This window comes from Sinohyriopsis cumingii, chromosome 9, assembly GCF_028554795.1.
Source record: "Sinohyriopsis cumingii isolate HCF-2022 chromosome 9, ASM2855479v2, whole genome shotgun sequence".
Taxonomy (NCBI): Eukaryota; Metazoa; Mollusca; class Bivalvia; order Unionida; family Unionidae; genus Sinohyriopsis; species Sinohyriopsis cumingii.
Genome location: NC_142969.1, coordinates 82,893,455 through 82,911,252, shown reverse-complemented (window position 1 = coordinate 82,911,252; position 17,798 = coordinate 82,893,455). Strand labels below are relative to the sequence as shown.

Genomic DNA, 17,798 nt, shown 5'->3' with positions numbered 1-17,798 from the left:
TATATCACCTGTAGAACAATCCTTAAAATATCCACATGGTTTTGGGAGAAAAAGTGAACAAAGTCTTGTCAGTTAACAAGTGAATGCTTAAACTGGTGCCACCTGTAGGTGGAAAGGAGAGGCAATTGGAAATAGTTACTGCCCTTTGTCTAAATATTATAAACAGACAAGAAGAATTATTGTCTCTGGGAGGGAACGATTTGGGAGGTAGTTGAGCCTATTTTCCTAATGTTAATGTAATCAGAAACGTATTCAGAGCAGAAATTTTGGATTACCTAATTAGTACATCAGGACATGCAAGAATATTTGCATATCAGGATGTTCAAGACTATTGGCATTTCAGACAGTCAAGACTATGGTAAATCAGGACATTCAGGACTATGGTAAATCAGGGCATTCAAGACTGTTGGAATTATTTTGGAACATTCTATACTTTTTGATTTGATATTTAGGATTATTTGAGATTTCATTCACAATACTGTGTCCCTCACACTTCTGCATTGTAACTTAGACAAATAAATTATCTGTTGATTTTACTCAACCTTTTGGCTTCACTTATCTCGATTGCATAGTTTAAGTCCAAGAGTCAAAACAATATGCTGAAATTTATCATTAATGTTAATAAGAAACTCATCTTTCTTAAATTACTGGAAAAATGTAGGTTTCTGTCACAAATGTATTGTTGCTTCAGATTCATTATCTATTAATTCTATTACCTTATCTATTCATTTTATTCCTTTATTCATTTTATTACCTTATCTATTCAGTTTACTCCTTTATTCATTTTGGTACCTTATCTATTCATTTTATTACCTTATCTATTCATTTTATTCCTTTTCTTACCTTATCTATTCATTTTATTCCTTTATTCATTTTCTTACCTTACCTTATCTAATAATTATATTACCTTATCTATTCAGTTTATTCCATTATTCATTTTATTACCTTATCTATTCGTTTTACTCCTTTATTCATTTTCTTACCTTGTCTAATTATTCTATTACCTTATCTATTTTATTCCATTATTCATTTTATTCCATTATTCATTGTATTACCTTATCTAATCATTCTATTACCTTATCTATTCATTTTATTCCATTATTCATTGTACTACCTTATCTATTCATTGTATTCCTTTATTCATTTTCTTACCTTATCTAATCATTCTATTACCTTATCTATTAATTTTATTCCATTATTCATTGTATTACCTAATCTATTAATTTTTTTCCATTATTCATTGTATTACCTCATCTATTCATTTTATTCCATTATTCATTTTCTTACCTTATCTATTCATTTTATTCCATTATTCATTTTCTTACCTTATCTAATCATTATATTACCTTATCTATTCATTTTATTCCATTATTCATTGTATTACTTTATCTATTAATTTTATTCCATTATTCATTGTATTACCTTATCTATTCATTTTATTCCATTATTTTCTTACCTTATCTAATCATTTTATTCCATTATTCATTGTATTCCCTTATCTATTCATTTTATTCCATTATTCATTGTATTACCTTATCTATTCATTTTATTCCATTATTCATTTTATTACCTTATCATTTTATTCCATTAGTCATTTTATTACCTTATCTATTCATTGTATTCCATTATTCATTTTCTTAACTTATCTATTCATTATATTCCATTATTCATTTTCTTACCTTATCTAATCTTTCTATTACCTTATCTATTCATTTTATTCCATTATTCATTGTATTACCTTATCTATTCATTGTATTCCTTTATTCATTGTATTACCTTATCTAATCATTATATTACCTTATCTATTCATTTTATTCCATTATTCATTGTATTACCTTATTTATTCATTTTATTCCATTATTCATTTTCTAACCTTATCTAATCATTCTATTACCTTATCTATTCATTTTATTCCATTATTCATTGTATTACCTTATCTATTCACTGTATTCCTTTATTCATTTTCTTACCTTATCTAATCATTCTATTACCTCATCTATTCATTTTGTTTATTCATTGTATTACTGTATCTATTCATTTTATTACCGTATCTATTCATTATATTACCATATCTATTCATTTTATTACCATATCTATTTATTATATTACCATACCTATTCATTCTATTACCTTATCTATTCATTTTATTCCTTTATTCATTGTATTACCTTATCTATTCATTTTATTACCTTATATATTCATTGTATTCCTTATATATTCATTTTATTACCTTACCTATTTCTTGTATTCCTTATATATTCATTGTATTCCTTATATAGTCATTGTATTACCTTATCTATTTATTGTATTACCTTATCTATTTATTGTATTCCTTATCTGTTCATTTTATTCCCATATCTGTTCATTCTATCACTGTATCTATTCATTCTAATACCTTATATGTTCATTGTATTACCTTATCTATAAATTTTATTACCTTATATATTTATTGTATTCCTTATATATTCATTTTATTACCTTACCTATTTCTTGTATTTCTTATATATTCATTGTATTCCTTATATATTCATTGTATTACCTTATATATTCATTTTATTACCTTATCTATTTATTGTATTCCTTATATATTCATTGTATTACCTTATCTATTCATTTTATTACCTTATCTATTTATTGTATTCCTTATCTATTCATTTTATTCCCATATCTATTCATTCTATCACTGTATCTATTCATACTAATACCTTATATATTCATTGTATGATCTTATCTATTCATTGTACTATCTTATCTATTCACTGTATTACCTTATCTATTCATTTTATTACTTTAGCATCATACCTCTTCATTTTATTACCTTATCTATTCATTTTATTAATTTATTCATTCTATTACCAGAACTATTCATTTTATTTTACTTGATCTATTCATTCTATTACCTTATTTCCTTTCCAATGTTTTCATTATTTAAATATATACTTTCTTTCCTAACATTTAGTATCAAAATCTTGAGCAACAAAATTATTTTATGCTTTTGTTACGTTTTTAAATGTATATTTCTTTAACATTTAACATATGTATGGCCTCACGAAAACAAAAATGTTCCTAAGCAAACAGAGTCAAATCTAACGTTGAACTATTTCCAAAATTAGTATTTTGTGGGTAATAAGAAAAGTTAGCTTTATTTGCTATCTTTTCAATTTGCATCTAGAATACATATATATACTATAATGCTTGTATATTGTTTTCAGCTTTTGAACACACATACTCATCACGAGTCCATGTGACTGATGATAGTACAGGTAAAACCTGTTATAACACAATGATCAGTGTCCAAAGAATAATATCATGATATAAGCTGGATCGCATTAACAATTTTTTCGAAAAACTTCCCCATAGAAAATGTGCATTGAAATTTCGATGTCATCAGTTTTAACTAACCTCTTGGTCATATATTGTTTTGTTTGCCAGGTTTCATCAGACATCAAATATACTTCTGAACTGTATGCATGCCAATATGACGGTGGAAACGGTGCACGGTGAAGTTAATGCAACATTAAATGCAGTGCTGGAATTAAAAATCTGCCACGGATATGAATAATCAGCCTGACAGCATGTATGTAGGATGTTAAAGAGAGGTCATCTTAAATTAAGAAATGGGAGCCATGCTGCCATCACGTCATAAGCAGAATAGAGTTTTAACGAATAGCGTTATAATGGGTTTTACCTGTACTATAATCAAAAAATAGTCCCTAGCAATCATTCAACTATCAAATATTAACAAGTCTCAAGATTTGGAGATAGGCTTTTGCAAGTCTTATACTTTGGGACTGTCTGGTGTAAAAGTATGAAAATATAATTACCAAATAAATTAATGGAATAATTACAGCCAGCTGCTATCAAATGTCCTACATGCAAAGCTAACAACCAGTCATTTAAGTCATTATTCAAATGTCCAACATGCAAAGTTACCAATCAGTCATTTAAGTCATTATTCAAATGTCCAACAAGCAAAGCTAACAACCAGTCATTTAAGTCATTATTCAAATGTCCAACATGCAAAGCTAACAACCAGTCATTTAAGTCATTATTCAAATGTCCAACATGCAAAGTTACCAATCAGTCATTTAAGTCATTATTCAAATGTCCAACAAGCAAAGCTAACAACCAGTCATTTAAGTCATTATTCAAATGTCCAACATGCAAAGTTAACAACCAGTCATTTAAGTCATTATTCAAATGTCCAACATGCAAAGCTAACAACCATTTAAGTTCATTATTCAAATGTCCAATGTGCAAAGCTAACAACCAGTCATTTAAGTCATTATTCAAAATGTCCAACATGCAAACTAACAACCATTTAAGTTCATTATTCAAATGTCCAACATGCAAAGCTAACAACCAGTCATTTAAGTTCATTATTCAAATGTCCAACAAGCAAAGCTAACAAGCATTTAAGTTCATTATTCAAATGTCCAACATACACAGATAACAACCATTTAAGTCATTATTCAAATGTTCAACATGCAAAGTTAACAACCAGTCATTTAAGTTCATTATTCAAATGTCCAACAAGCAAAGCTAACAACCAGTCATTTAAGTTCATTATTCAAATGTCCAACATGCAAAGCTAACAACCATTTAAGTTCATTATTCAAATGTCCAACAAGCAATGCTAACAACCATTTAAGTCATTATTCAAATGTCCAACATGCAAAGTTAACAACCAGTCATTTAAGTTCATTATTCAAATGTCCAACATGCAAAGCTAACAACCATTTAAGTTCATTATTCAAATGTCCAACATGCAAAGCTAACAACCATTTGTCATTATTCAAATGTCCAACAAGCAAAGCTAACAACCAGTCATTTAAGTTCATTATTCAAATGTCTAACATGCAAAGCTAACAACCATTTAAGTTCATTATTCAAATGTCCAACATACACAGCTAACAACCATTTAAGTCATTATTCAAATGTCCAACATGCAAAGTTAACAACCAGTCATTTAAGTTCATTATTCAAATGTCCAACAAGCAAAGCTAACAACCAGTCATTTAAGTTCATTATTCAAATGTCCAACATGCAAAGCTAACAACCATTTAAGTCATTATTCAAATGTCCAACAAGCAAAGTTAACAACCAGTCATTTAAGTTCATTATTCGAATGTCCAACATGCAAAGCTAACAACCAGTCATTTAATTCATTATTCGAATGTCCAACATGCAAAGCTAACAACCAGTCATTTAAGTCATTATTCAAATGTCCAACATGCAAAGCTAACAACCAGTCATTTAAGTTCATTATTCAAATGTCCAACATGCAAAGTTAACAACCAGTCATTCAAGTTCATTATTCAAACCTATCATAAAAAACTGATTGTTTTTTGTGTATGCATGTCAAGACTGGTTAAAAATGCAAACTCATCTATATATGAAATAAAACATGCAGTGAGACAATTTAAAGTTCACTTTAAAAAATTGAACGTGTGTGTGTGTGTGTGTGTGAATTTCTCATTAATTTCTTTGTTTATGACCATAAAACCCATCTAACCTTTGTTCAAACTTCAAGTATGGGGAATAGTCAACCACCATTGGAGTGGACAGATCAACATTGTCTCCCTTTAAACAGAAGCTGTCAGTGGAATAAAAAAAGAAACATCTGAATCTGAAAGCGAATTAAATGATAACTTTACTTACAGTATACACTAGGGTAACAAAATCAGAAACTATCGTCTATTTTGAAAGCAAATTAAATGATAACATTACTTACAATATATACTAGGGTAACAAAATCTGAAACTATCATCTATTTTGAATGGTTTCTTAATCATACACACTTTATCAAGGAGCCTTGGTGACTGGTTTATCTTTTTATATCCCTCTTGTCCTTCCAGTGCTATAAAGAAACAAATTCAGAAATGACATGTCCGCATTTACAGACAATTAAAACTTGGTAGAAAAATGTTTTGAAAATAAATAGCTAAGAAATGAATCCTAGTCATAAGATATTTTAGCCAAGCTGTCATTTTCACATATATTAATGGGCTTATTATAATTCTTACTTTGTAAAAACAAAAACAGTTTGCTGAATAATACATAGCATGAAATGCATTCCATTAAAAACATCTTACATAATGGCAACTGTGAAAGGGCAAATAATTATAAATGGCATATTATATAATGGCAACTGTGAAAGGGCGAATAATTATAAATGGCATATTATATAATGGCAACTGTGATAGGGCAAATAATTATTAATGGCATATTATATAATGGCAACTGTGAAAGGGCGAATAATTATAAATGGCATATTATATAATGGCAACTGTGAAAGGGCGCATAATTATAAATAGCATATCATATAATGGCAACTGTGAAAGGGTGAATAATTATAAACAGCATATTATATAATGGCAACTGTGAAAGGGCGCATAATTATAAATGGCATATTATATAATGGCAACTGTGAAAGGGCACATAATTATAAATGGCATATTATATAATGGCAACTGTGAAAGGGCGAATAATTATAAATGGCATTTTATATAATGGCAACTGTGAAAGGGCGAATAATTATAAATGGCATATTACATAATGGCAACTGTGAAAGGGCGAATAATTATAAATTGCATATTACACAATGGCAACTGTGAAAGCATGAGTAATTATAAATTGCATATTACACAATGGCAACTGTGAAAGCATGAGTAATTATAAATTGCATATTACACAATGGCAACTGTGAAAGCATGAGTAATTATAAATTGCATATTACACAATGGCAACTGTGAAAGCATGAGTAATTATAAATTGCATATTACATAATGGCAACTGTGAAAGCATGAGTAATTATAAATGGCATATTACATAATGGCAACTGTAAAAGCATGAGTAATTATAAATGGCATATTACATAATGGCAACTGTGAAAGCATGAGTAATTATAAAATGGCAACTGTGAAAGTAAGAGTAATTATAAATGGCATATTACATAATGGCAACTGTGAAAGCATGAGTAATTATAAATGGCATATTATGTAATGGCAACCAATGGCATATTACATAACGGCAACTGTGAAAGCATGAATATGGCATCTTATGTAATGGCAACTGTGAAAGCAAGAGTAATTATATATAGTAATTGCATAATGGCAACTGTCAAAGGAAGAGTAATTATAGATGGCAATCTTACATAATGGCAACCATGAAAGCATGAGTAATTGTAAATGACACATTTCCTAATGGCAACTGTGAAAGCAAGAGTAATTACAGATGGCAATTACATAATGGCAAATGTCAAAGGAAGAGTACAACTGCTCCATGTCTAACGGTCCTTGATGATGGGACATGTAGGACATGATGGACTCTGGAGATAATTACTGGTCAATGAGTCTCAGTGAGTGGGTACTCTGGGCATGGTGCACAGCCTTCCACTAAACATACTATGCAAAAACCAGATTTTTCTTATTAAACTTACCATGACTGTCCCCTCTAGCCTCTAGACCTTAAAATATATTTTTTATTACATTAACTGTAAATCATTGATGAAACTTGGCCAAGAAACTTACTCTAAACTAAATGTTATTCTGCAAACACAATGACCTTGACCTCCAAAAACAATAGGCCTATTCTGTACCTTAAAAGCCAAGGGTTCATCTTGCCATCACAAAGTTTGATCCAGGTATCATGCTGAACCAATGTTTGGATTTTATTTTCTTTTGAAACCATTTATGTTCTTGTAGTCACAGTGACTTTGGCTATTAGCTTCCTCGTTCCAAAGTTATGGGCTTTTTCCTAACCCATGTGCAAGCTGTCTACAAAGTTTGGTATCAATATGTAACAGAACTATGCAAGCTATCTACAAAGTTTGGTACCAGTATGTGACATAGAACTATGCAAGCTGTCTACAAAGTTTGGTACCAGTATATGACAAAGAACTACGCAAGTTATCTACAAAGTTTGGTACCAGCATGCAAGATATAACCATGCAAGCTATCAAAAAGTTTTCTACCAGTATGCGAGATAGAACCATGCAAGTGATCTACAAGTTTGGTACCAGTATGTGACACAGAACTAATATTATTGTCATAGAATTGTATAAATCCGTTTTATTTATCAAACACATGTACTCGGGTTTCATTTTCTGTGTACAATGATAACCGAGGCTGAATTATGTATATTGTATATAGATTTCGAAATAATGAGTTTGGTTCACCCTATGCCACACATGCGACGTGCTTTTGATGGGAAGAACTGAATATTTCCAGCATAATGATTGTGTATTGCGGCATCATGTGTATAAATGCCTCACCGTAAATCTTTACACTACAGAACGTCTTGTCAGTGAGCGCTGTACTTTTAAGGACTTGCACATCTTAAGCTGTAGAGGTATGGGAGTTATTAATTTCTTGTGTATAAATTACAACTATTGTACTACCACACTTTGTATATTTTCTATGTAGCTTCGGCTTACATAGTATCATGCAAATATTTTCTATTCTTGTTTGTGACTTAGCAAGAGATTTATATTAGCAATATATAAAGTTGCATTTTTAAGAAATGTTTAGTACCGTAGGATTCTTGTCGGACAAGGTTAGGTTCACTTCTAAGCTTGTGTGTTGTTTTGTAATTATCAGGCCAATAATGTAATCTGTGTAGCTTACCATATATAACAACCTTACGTTTTATCATCTATGCCTATGTCATGCATAGTAAACGGTGTTATGATGTATTTTCAGCTGACCAGAGTGACCTGAGTGACCAGAGAAACCAGAGTGACCAGTGTGATCAGAGTTATCGGAGTTGACGTGGTACCAGCTGCAAAGCTAACCAGAGAAGTTGACCATAGCAGCTGTGAAGCTGAACCATAGCAGCTGTAGAGCTGAGTAAACAGTGTTGTTGATTGAGTAGCAGATGATTGGGCACTGCTAACCGAGATTGGTGGGCTTTGCTTGCTTGATTAACCAACCTGGAATGCTGACTGCTTGATTGACCAGTGTGACTGGTAGCCAAGTGTGCTGGTGATGGAGTGTGTAACTCCATACATGTAGTCTTTTAGCCGTGGACTAATCTTTGGGGTTTGTAATACCCAGTGTGTTTTTGGGACTGTAAAGATATTTTGTACATCTGTCCCTTTGTTTTCATCATTTTCACTATCTGAGTGAATAAATTTTTACCTTATGAGTAAAATACCAGTTTTACTATTTGAGTAAAATACATCATTCTTTCGTTGTGAAATCATTGTGAACCATTCACCCCTTGTCCTTGTACTGTGTAAGGTCATTTATTTGTATTTCATTATTTAGTTTGTGCGGATTATGTTAACTGATCCAATATTTGGATATTATATGCACGTATTATTCATAATTTTTTTCTCATTCAAGTCATTTGTCATTAAACATTGCATTTGTATTGCCATCAAAAGTGTTCTGTCGTAAATCCAGAATCTCACGCTTTCTCTTGTTACAATTATTGTGTGCAAACCAATTTTATTCTTATTCCAATCACACTGACTTCTACCTATGACCTCTGACCTTTGACTTGGAAATCAACAGAAACCTTTCCCAAGTGCAAGCCACACAGTTTGATAACTAGTTTGTAGAGAACTGGAGTTATTATGTGGAAATAAAATTGGTAAGAAGTGGATGTATAGATATCATAACATAATCCTGTCACACTGACATTTACCTTTGACCTATGGATGCACTGACATCATAACATAATCCTGTCACAATGACATTTACCTTTGACCTGTGGATGTAGAGACATCATAACATAATCCTGTCACACTGACATTTACCTTTGACCTATGGATGCACTGACATCATAACATAACCCTGTCACACTGACATTTACCTTTGACCTGTGGATGTAGAGACATCATAACATAATCCTGTCACACTGACATTTACCTTTGACCTATGGATGCACTGACATCATAACACAACCCTGTCAAACTGACATTTACCTTTGACCTGTGGATGCAGAGACATCATAACATAATCCTGTCACACTGACATTTACCTTTGACCTATAGATACAGACATCACAATATAATCCTGCCACACTGACATTTACCTTTTACATGTGAATGTAGATTCATCATAACATAATCCTGTCACACTGACGTTTACCTTTGACCTATGGATGTAGAGACATCATAACATAATCCTGTCACACTGACGTTTACCTCTGACCTATGGATGTAGAGATATCATAACATAATCTTGTCACAATGACATTTACCTTTGACCTATGGATGCACAGACATCATAATAGAATCCTGTCACAATGACATTTACCTTTGACCTATGGATGTAAAGACATCGTAACATATCTGCTATTCTTTAAGACAGGTGTATAAAACCTCTGAGGTTGGAAAGACAAGTGTAGAACATAAAACACTCACGTTGTTGCACCATAAAGACAGAAATAAGCTAGACAATCGTGTTCAGAACATTGTCTATCAAAATACACTATAATACAAATCAATACACTGCCCTAGTTTTTACAGCCTTCATAACAGAACATACTAACAGCATACATACCTAAAGTCAATAGCATAAAAACCTAAAGTCAACAGCATACATACCTAAAGTCAATAGCATATATACCTAAAGTCAATAGAATACAAACCTAAAGTCAATAGCATTCAGTCCCAGAAGCTCAGCAAAGAGAATTGGTACATCCTCAGACAACATTATGGCACCATCCAAATAGTACTTGCTAAAATGAAAAGAAGAGAATTATACATGCTTGTGAATTGACTATCCTAAATAATTTCACAAATGCCTAAGGTTAGCAAATTCATAAGTGCCAGGAAATACAAGTTTTATTTTCTTTGGTAAAACCTATTTATTACTTTATTACACTGCTCCAATTTTTATTGAATACCTTATGAGCGTGTGCATGTGACTTGGATTTTTAATGTAACTTCAACATTTTTTCAGTCATATCGCTACATTGTCTGCAGTGTGGCAGTTTATACTAATGTAATCATGCCACAAACATGTAACATCATGTCCCACCCAGTCACATTATCCTGACACCAGGCCGACCAGTCACAACACCAACCTCTTAATGCTGAGCACCAAGCGAGGCAGCTACTAGTACCATTTTTATAAGTCTTGGTATGACTCTGCCGCAGTTCAAACCCATGACCTCCCACATCCGAGGCAGACACTCTAACCAATTAGGCTACCTTATGAGTATTCATTAAACTGCTCTGATGTTAAAGTCTATTGTATACCTCCTGAGTAGTAATTAAACTGTTCTGATGTTACTATCTAGTGTATACCTCCTGAGTAGTAATTAAACTGTTCTGATGTTACTATCTATTGAATACCTCATGAGTAGTAATTAAATTGTTCCTATGTTACAGTCTATTGTATACCTCATGAGTATTTATTAAGCTGCTCTGATGTTAGTCTACTGAATACTTCATGAGTATCTAGTAAACTGTTCTATTTTATAGACTACTGAATACCTCATGAGTATTTATTAAACTGCTCTGATGTTATAGTCTACTGTATAGTGTAAATTTATTAAGCTGCTCTGATATCAATCTACTGAATACCTCATGAGTATTTATCAAAAGTGTTCTCTGATAATATTTTACTGTGAATCTTATGAATATTTATTAAACTGCTCTGATGGTATGTGTTGTATACCTCATGTGTATTTGTTAAACTGCTCTGATGGTATGTGCTGTATACCTCATGAGAAAGTTATTTTCATTGCTATATAGCACTGTCAACAACAAAAAAGAATTCAACTGTATAAATGATTTACAACAATAGTAAATCAAATGTGAGATTGTATTAGATGAAGCACATTAGTGTACAAACCCTGAATTGAATTTGAGAACATTCATAGGATGGTCACATTATGAAATGCATCCTCCACTAGCGAATTTACAGTAAATGAAAATGTCAAATTATTAATGACAATGACAAAACAATTTCTGTTTTACTACCCTTATAACAGAAATATAAATAATTCACGGCTATATGACTAATTTCCTTGAAAAATAAATAAATTATTTTACAAAAGATTTAATCAATTCTATGCAGAAATTTAGAAATTTACAGATTCTTTATTGGATGATCCTAAACCAATTCATAGACTCCACATGTGGCAGATTCATAAATTCCTTAATAGATTTATTCTTTAGTGGGAAATTAAGATAAATTTCACAAATGGAGTTTTCTAGACTCCCAAGTGGGAGATTTAGTTTGTTCAATTCTGAATCAGTTCTCCTGTACATTACCTTGTGTTGTGTCTAGCTGTAGTTAAGCACTCAGATTACCATATCAACCTGGTGTTGTGTCTAGCTGTAGTTAAGCACTCAGATTTCCTTGTCAATCTGGTGTTGTGTATGGATGTAGTTAACCAATCAGATTACCTTGTCAACCTGGTGTTATGTGTAGCTGTAGTTGAGCACTCACATTACCTTGTCAATCTAGTGTTATTTATATGTCTGTAGTTAAGCACTCAGATTACCTTGTCAGTCTGGTGTTGTGTATGGCTGTAATAACTCTACCTTTCAGTCTGGTGTTGTGTACAGCTGTAATTAAGCACTCAAATTACCTTGTAAGCCTGGTGTTGAGTATGGCTGTAACTAAGTACTCACATTACACTGTTAACCACATGTTATTTATATGTCTGTAGTTAAGCACTCAGATTAAATTGTCAGTCTGGTGTTGTGTATGGCTGTAATAACTCTACCTTTCAGTCTGGTGTTGTGTACAGCTGTAATTAAGCACTCAAATTACCTTGTAAGCCTGGTGTTGAGTATGGCTGTAACTAAGTACTCACATTACACTGTTAACCACATGTTATTTATATGTGCAGTTAAGTACTCAGATTACCTTGTCGATCTGGTGTTATGTGTGGCTGTACTTAAGCACTCACATTACAGTTTACCAGATGTTATATACGTGTGTAAAGTACTCTGATTACCATGTCAGTGTGGTGTTGCACATGGCTGTAGTTAAGCACTCATATTACACTGTCAATCTGGTGTAATTTATGGCTGTAGTTAAGCACTCAGATTACCTGGTCAACCTGGTGTTGTGTGTAACTGTAGTTGAGCACTCACATTACCTTTGTCAATCTAGTGTTATTTATCTATCTGTAGTTAAGCACTCAGATTACCTTGTCAGCCTGGTGTTGTGTATGGCTGTAATTAAGCAATCAAATTACCTTGTCAGCCTGGTGTTGAGTATTGCTGTAACTAAGCACTTAAATTACCTTGTCAGCCTGGTGTTGTGTGTAGCTGTAGTTAAACACTCATATTACACTGTTAACCACATGTTATTTACGTGTAGTTAAGTACTCTGATTACCATGTCAGTGTGGTGCTGTGCATGGCTATATTTAAGCACTCAGATTACTATGTCAATCTGGTGTAATTTATGGCTGTAGTTAAGTATTCAGATTACCTTGTCAATCTGGTGTCATGTGTAAGCTGTAGATGAGCACTCATACTACAGTTTACCAGATGTTATTTATGTGTGTAGTTAAGTACTCTGATTACCCTGACAATCTGGTGTTATGTATGGCTGTAGTTAAGTACTCAGATGACCTGATCAACCTGGTGTTGTGTGTAGCTGTAGATGAGCACTCATATTACCTTGTCAATCTAATGTTATTTATATGTATGTAGCTAAGTACTCAGAATACCTTGTCAGCCTAGTGTTGTGTACTGCTGTAGTTAAGTACTCAGAATACCTTGTTAGCCTAGTACTGTGTACCGCCGTAGTTAAGTACTCAGAATACCTTGTCAACCTAGTGTTGTGTACAGCTGTAGTTAAGTACTCAGATTAACTTGCCAGCCTGGTTTGTGTACAGCTGCAGTTAAGTACTCATAATACCTTGTCAGCCTAGTGTTGTGTACTGCTGTAGTTAAATACTCAGAATACCTTGTCAATCTAGTGTTGTGTACAGCCATAGTTAAGCACTCGGATTAATTTATCAACCTGTTTGTTGTTACAGCTGTAATTAAGAACTCAGAATACCTTGTCAACCTAGTGTTGTGTACAGCTGTAGTTAAGTATTCAGGATACCTTCAAAATTGTCAGCCTAGTGTTGTGTACTGCTGTAGTTAAGTACTCAGAATACCTTGTCAACATAGTGTTGTGTACAGCTGTAGTTAAGTGCTCATAATACATTGTCATTCTAGTGTTGTGAAGTTAAGCTCTCAGATTAATTTATGAACACGGTGTTGTTACAGCTGTAGTTATGCACTCAGAATACCTTGTCAGCCAGGTGTTGTATACAGCTATAGTTAAGTGCTCAGATTACCTTGTCAACCTGGTGTTGTGTACAGCTGTAATTAAGTAGTCAGATTACCTTGTCAACCTAGTGTTGTGTACAGCTGTAGTTAAGTACTCAGATAACCGCTTTTCCATCAACACACATCTCAACCAGGCTCGACCCTGAAATAAATAGATCTTAGTATTTAGTTGATATGAAATTTATTGAATAAGTTGGATAACATTATTTGCTATGAACTATTAGCAGGAAGTGAAATACTGTATTATTTAGTGTTTCACACATTTAATGTCCAAAGTGGCATATTGTATTATTCAACATATCAGACATTTAACCTCCAAAGTGGCATACTGTATTATTTAGCATTTCATACATTTAATGTCCAAAGTGGCATAATGTATTATTCAGCATATCAGACATTTAACCTCCAAAGTGGCATACTGCATTATTCAGCTTTTCATTCATTTAACATCCAAAGTGGCATACTGTATTACATTGCAAAAATAACCTACTTGTGTTGCTCTGCCACCAAACCAATTCAAACACTTTTAAGGTTTACCATATACAACTATTGTCTTTCTTCACTCCACCAAACCAATTCACACATTTTACGGTTTACCATATACAGTACAACTATTGTCATTCTTCACTCCACCAAACAACTTCCAACTCTTTGTGGTTTACCACTAACAGTATAATTATTGTCTTTCTTCACTCCACCAAACCAATTCAAACACTTTACGGCTTACCATATACAATACAACTATTGTCTTTCTTCACTTCACCAAACCAATTCACACATTTTACGGTTTACCATATACAGTACAACTATCATCTTTCTTCACTTCACCATGTGTGACTGGTTCTGTGTACACTAATTTACTAATCCAAAACTAATATTTTACAAAAAATAATCAGTGTTATGTAAGATAACAAGTCAAATTCAATATAAGAAAATACTTGAAACCTTTAACGCACCAAATATCTGACAATTACTTAAGATTCTAATGCTCCAAGTATCAATGATAATTACTGAAACTTCTAATGCTCTAAGTATCTATGATAATTACTTGAAACTTCTAATGCACCAAGTATCTCTGATGATTACATGAAACTTCAAAGGCACCAAGTATCAATGATAATTACTTGAAACTTCTAATGCTCTAAGTATCTATGATAATTACTTGAAACTTCTACAGCAACAAGTATCTATGATAATTACTTGAAACTTCTAAGGCACCACGTATCAATGATAACTACATGAAACTTCTAATGCTCCAAGTATTTATGACAATTACTTTAAACTTCTAATGCTCTAAGTATCTATGATAATTACTTGAAACTTCTAATGCACCAAGTATCTCTGATGATTACATGAAACTTCAAAGGCACCAAGTATCAATGATAATTACTTGAAACTTCTAATGCTCTAAGTATCTATGATAATTACTTGAAACTTCTACGGCAACAAGTATCTATGATAATTACTTGAAACTTCTAAGGCACCACGTATCAATGATAACTACATGAAACTTCTAATGCTCCAAGTATTTATGACAATTACTTTAAACTTCTAATGCTCTAAGTATCTATGAGAATTACTTGAAACTTCTAATGCACCAAGTATTTATGACAATTACTTTAAACTTCTAATGCTCTAAGTATCTATGATAATTACTTGAAACTTCTAATGCTCTAAGTATCTATGATAATTACTTGAAACTTCTAATGCACCAAGTATCTATGATAATTGTTTAAAACTTCTAATGCACCAAGTATTTATGACAATTACTTTAAACTTCTAATGCTCTAAGTATCTATGATAATTACTTGAAACTTCTAATGCACCAAGTATTATGATAATTACTTGAAACTTCTAATGCACCAAGTATCTATGATAATTATTTCAAACTTCTAATGCTTGAAATATCTATGATAATTATTAAAAACTTCTAATGTTGCAAGTATTAAAGATAATTATTTCAAATATGTGATGCTGCAAGTATCTATCATAATTGTTGTAAATGTATTTCTCATACAAAAATATACAGAAAAAGTCTCCATGGAAACAAACCAGCATCCAGGAGTGGAGTTTTCTAAAACAAAACAACTTTTATAACATTTTCTTAAAGTTACATCACAATTTTCTAACACACTGTTCTGTTGTAATTTTGAAATAACTGATACCGAAAACCTGAGTGGGGTAGGAATTCAATATAATTAGTGTTATAACAACCACCTTATCTTAAAAGTGGCTTGAGGGTGGCCTTCATTTTATTCATTAAGAACATAAGGCAATGAGATTGGCTCAGCCCTGATCCAGTAAAACCTGTTCTTAAAGACTTTAGGAGCAGTAGTGTATTAAGATATTAGGTCCCCCACAGCAGAAATTAATTAAATAAGGTCCCTCCAATTAATTAAAAAGGTCCCTCCAAATTAATTAAAAAAGGTCCCTTCAAATTAATTAAAAAGGTCCCTCCAAATTAATTAGAAAACAGTCCCTCCAAATTAAAAAACAGCTGTTTGATGGGAATCAATCCAATGAAAGGCTCTATAGAGACATGGTGTTGGTTCCCCTTATGAACTGATTAAATGGCTGGGATTGTTCATTAATTTTTAATTGGTAAGACTGGGTATTAACTTTTCACATCCCATATCATACTTGGAAACAATGAATTTGTGAATTATGCTAATCAAGAAGCTAACTCTGTTCATATTTAAATGACAAAATGTATATTTTGATCGATTTAGAAGTAGCTGTGTAGTTTATTTGGATAAAATACATCTCATTAAATGTTGACAAGTCTGTTAAATTTTGGGAAAAGTGAAAAGGTAAGTGGGACAAGTGAATCTCCTGAAACCACTTGTCCAGGACAAGTTTATGAAAGGGACCCCAATAAAGAAAGAAAGAAAGAAAGAAAGAAAGAAAGAAAGAAAATCAACTCTTGCATATGTTAAGCCTGTCAAGAAAATAACTACCACATTTGAGAATTTTATGCAAATGTTTAGAAGAAGATATCATATAAGATGGACAAACAGACAGACAGAAAAACAGAGTTATCATAACATACTCCATGCTAAAGTACTGTTATAATTAGATTTCAGCTAACCTTAGCAATGGCTGGCTTGACATTATCAAGTGTGGCAATACCGGAGATACAACTGTGAGGTACACTTTTACATGCATCCTGAATGAACGCCCAGAACGACCCTGGCTCCTCCATGCCATACCATGACTTCAAGGCTGAAAGAAAAGGTCAACTAGGAATCAGTAATAGGGCTCTCATAAGAGTTTCTGGATGAGCAGTCCTGTACTCTTGAATCAAGAAATCCAGGAGTCCCCAGCCTATTTCTGGGAGTCCCTGGCAAGAACTCAAAAGTCCCTCACTTTGAAAAGAGTAGAAAGGAAAATGAAAAAGGATATGTTCATTTTTCAATATTAGGACGAATTCTTAGCCATTTATATTATCACATTACAAAGGAAATATTTCTCAGTAAAAAGAATAATAAGCTTAAAAATTATGCATGTACATGTCAATTTATCCTTTGTTTACCCTACAA

General features: G+C 32.3%; 1 protein-coding gene across 1 annotated transcript in view; it reads right to left on the bottom strand.

Moving 5' to 3' along the window:
- The window catches only part of LOC149792135 (uncharacterized), a 76,918-nt gene that overhangs the window by 25,559 nt on the left and 33,561 nt on the right, over positions 1-17,798 (bottom strand). The window contains exons 3-6 of the mRNA XM_089969530.1: positions 17,348-17,481; positions 14,316-14,401; positions 10,600-10,689; positions 5,516-5,596 (exon numbers count right to left, since the gene is read on the bottom strand). Of these exons, the coding sequence (XP_089825656.1) occupies positions 5,516-5,596; positions 10,600-10,689; positions 14,316-14,401; positions 17,348-17,481 (391 nt within the window). The remainder of the gene's footprint in view (positions 1-5,515; positions 5,597-10,599; positions 10,690-14,315; positions 14,402-17,347; positions 17,482-17,798) is intronic.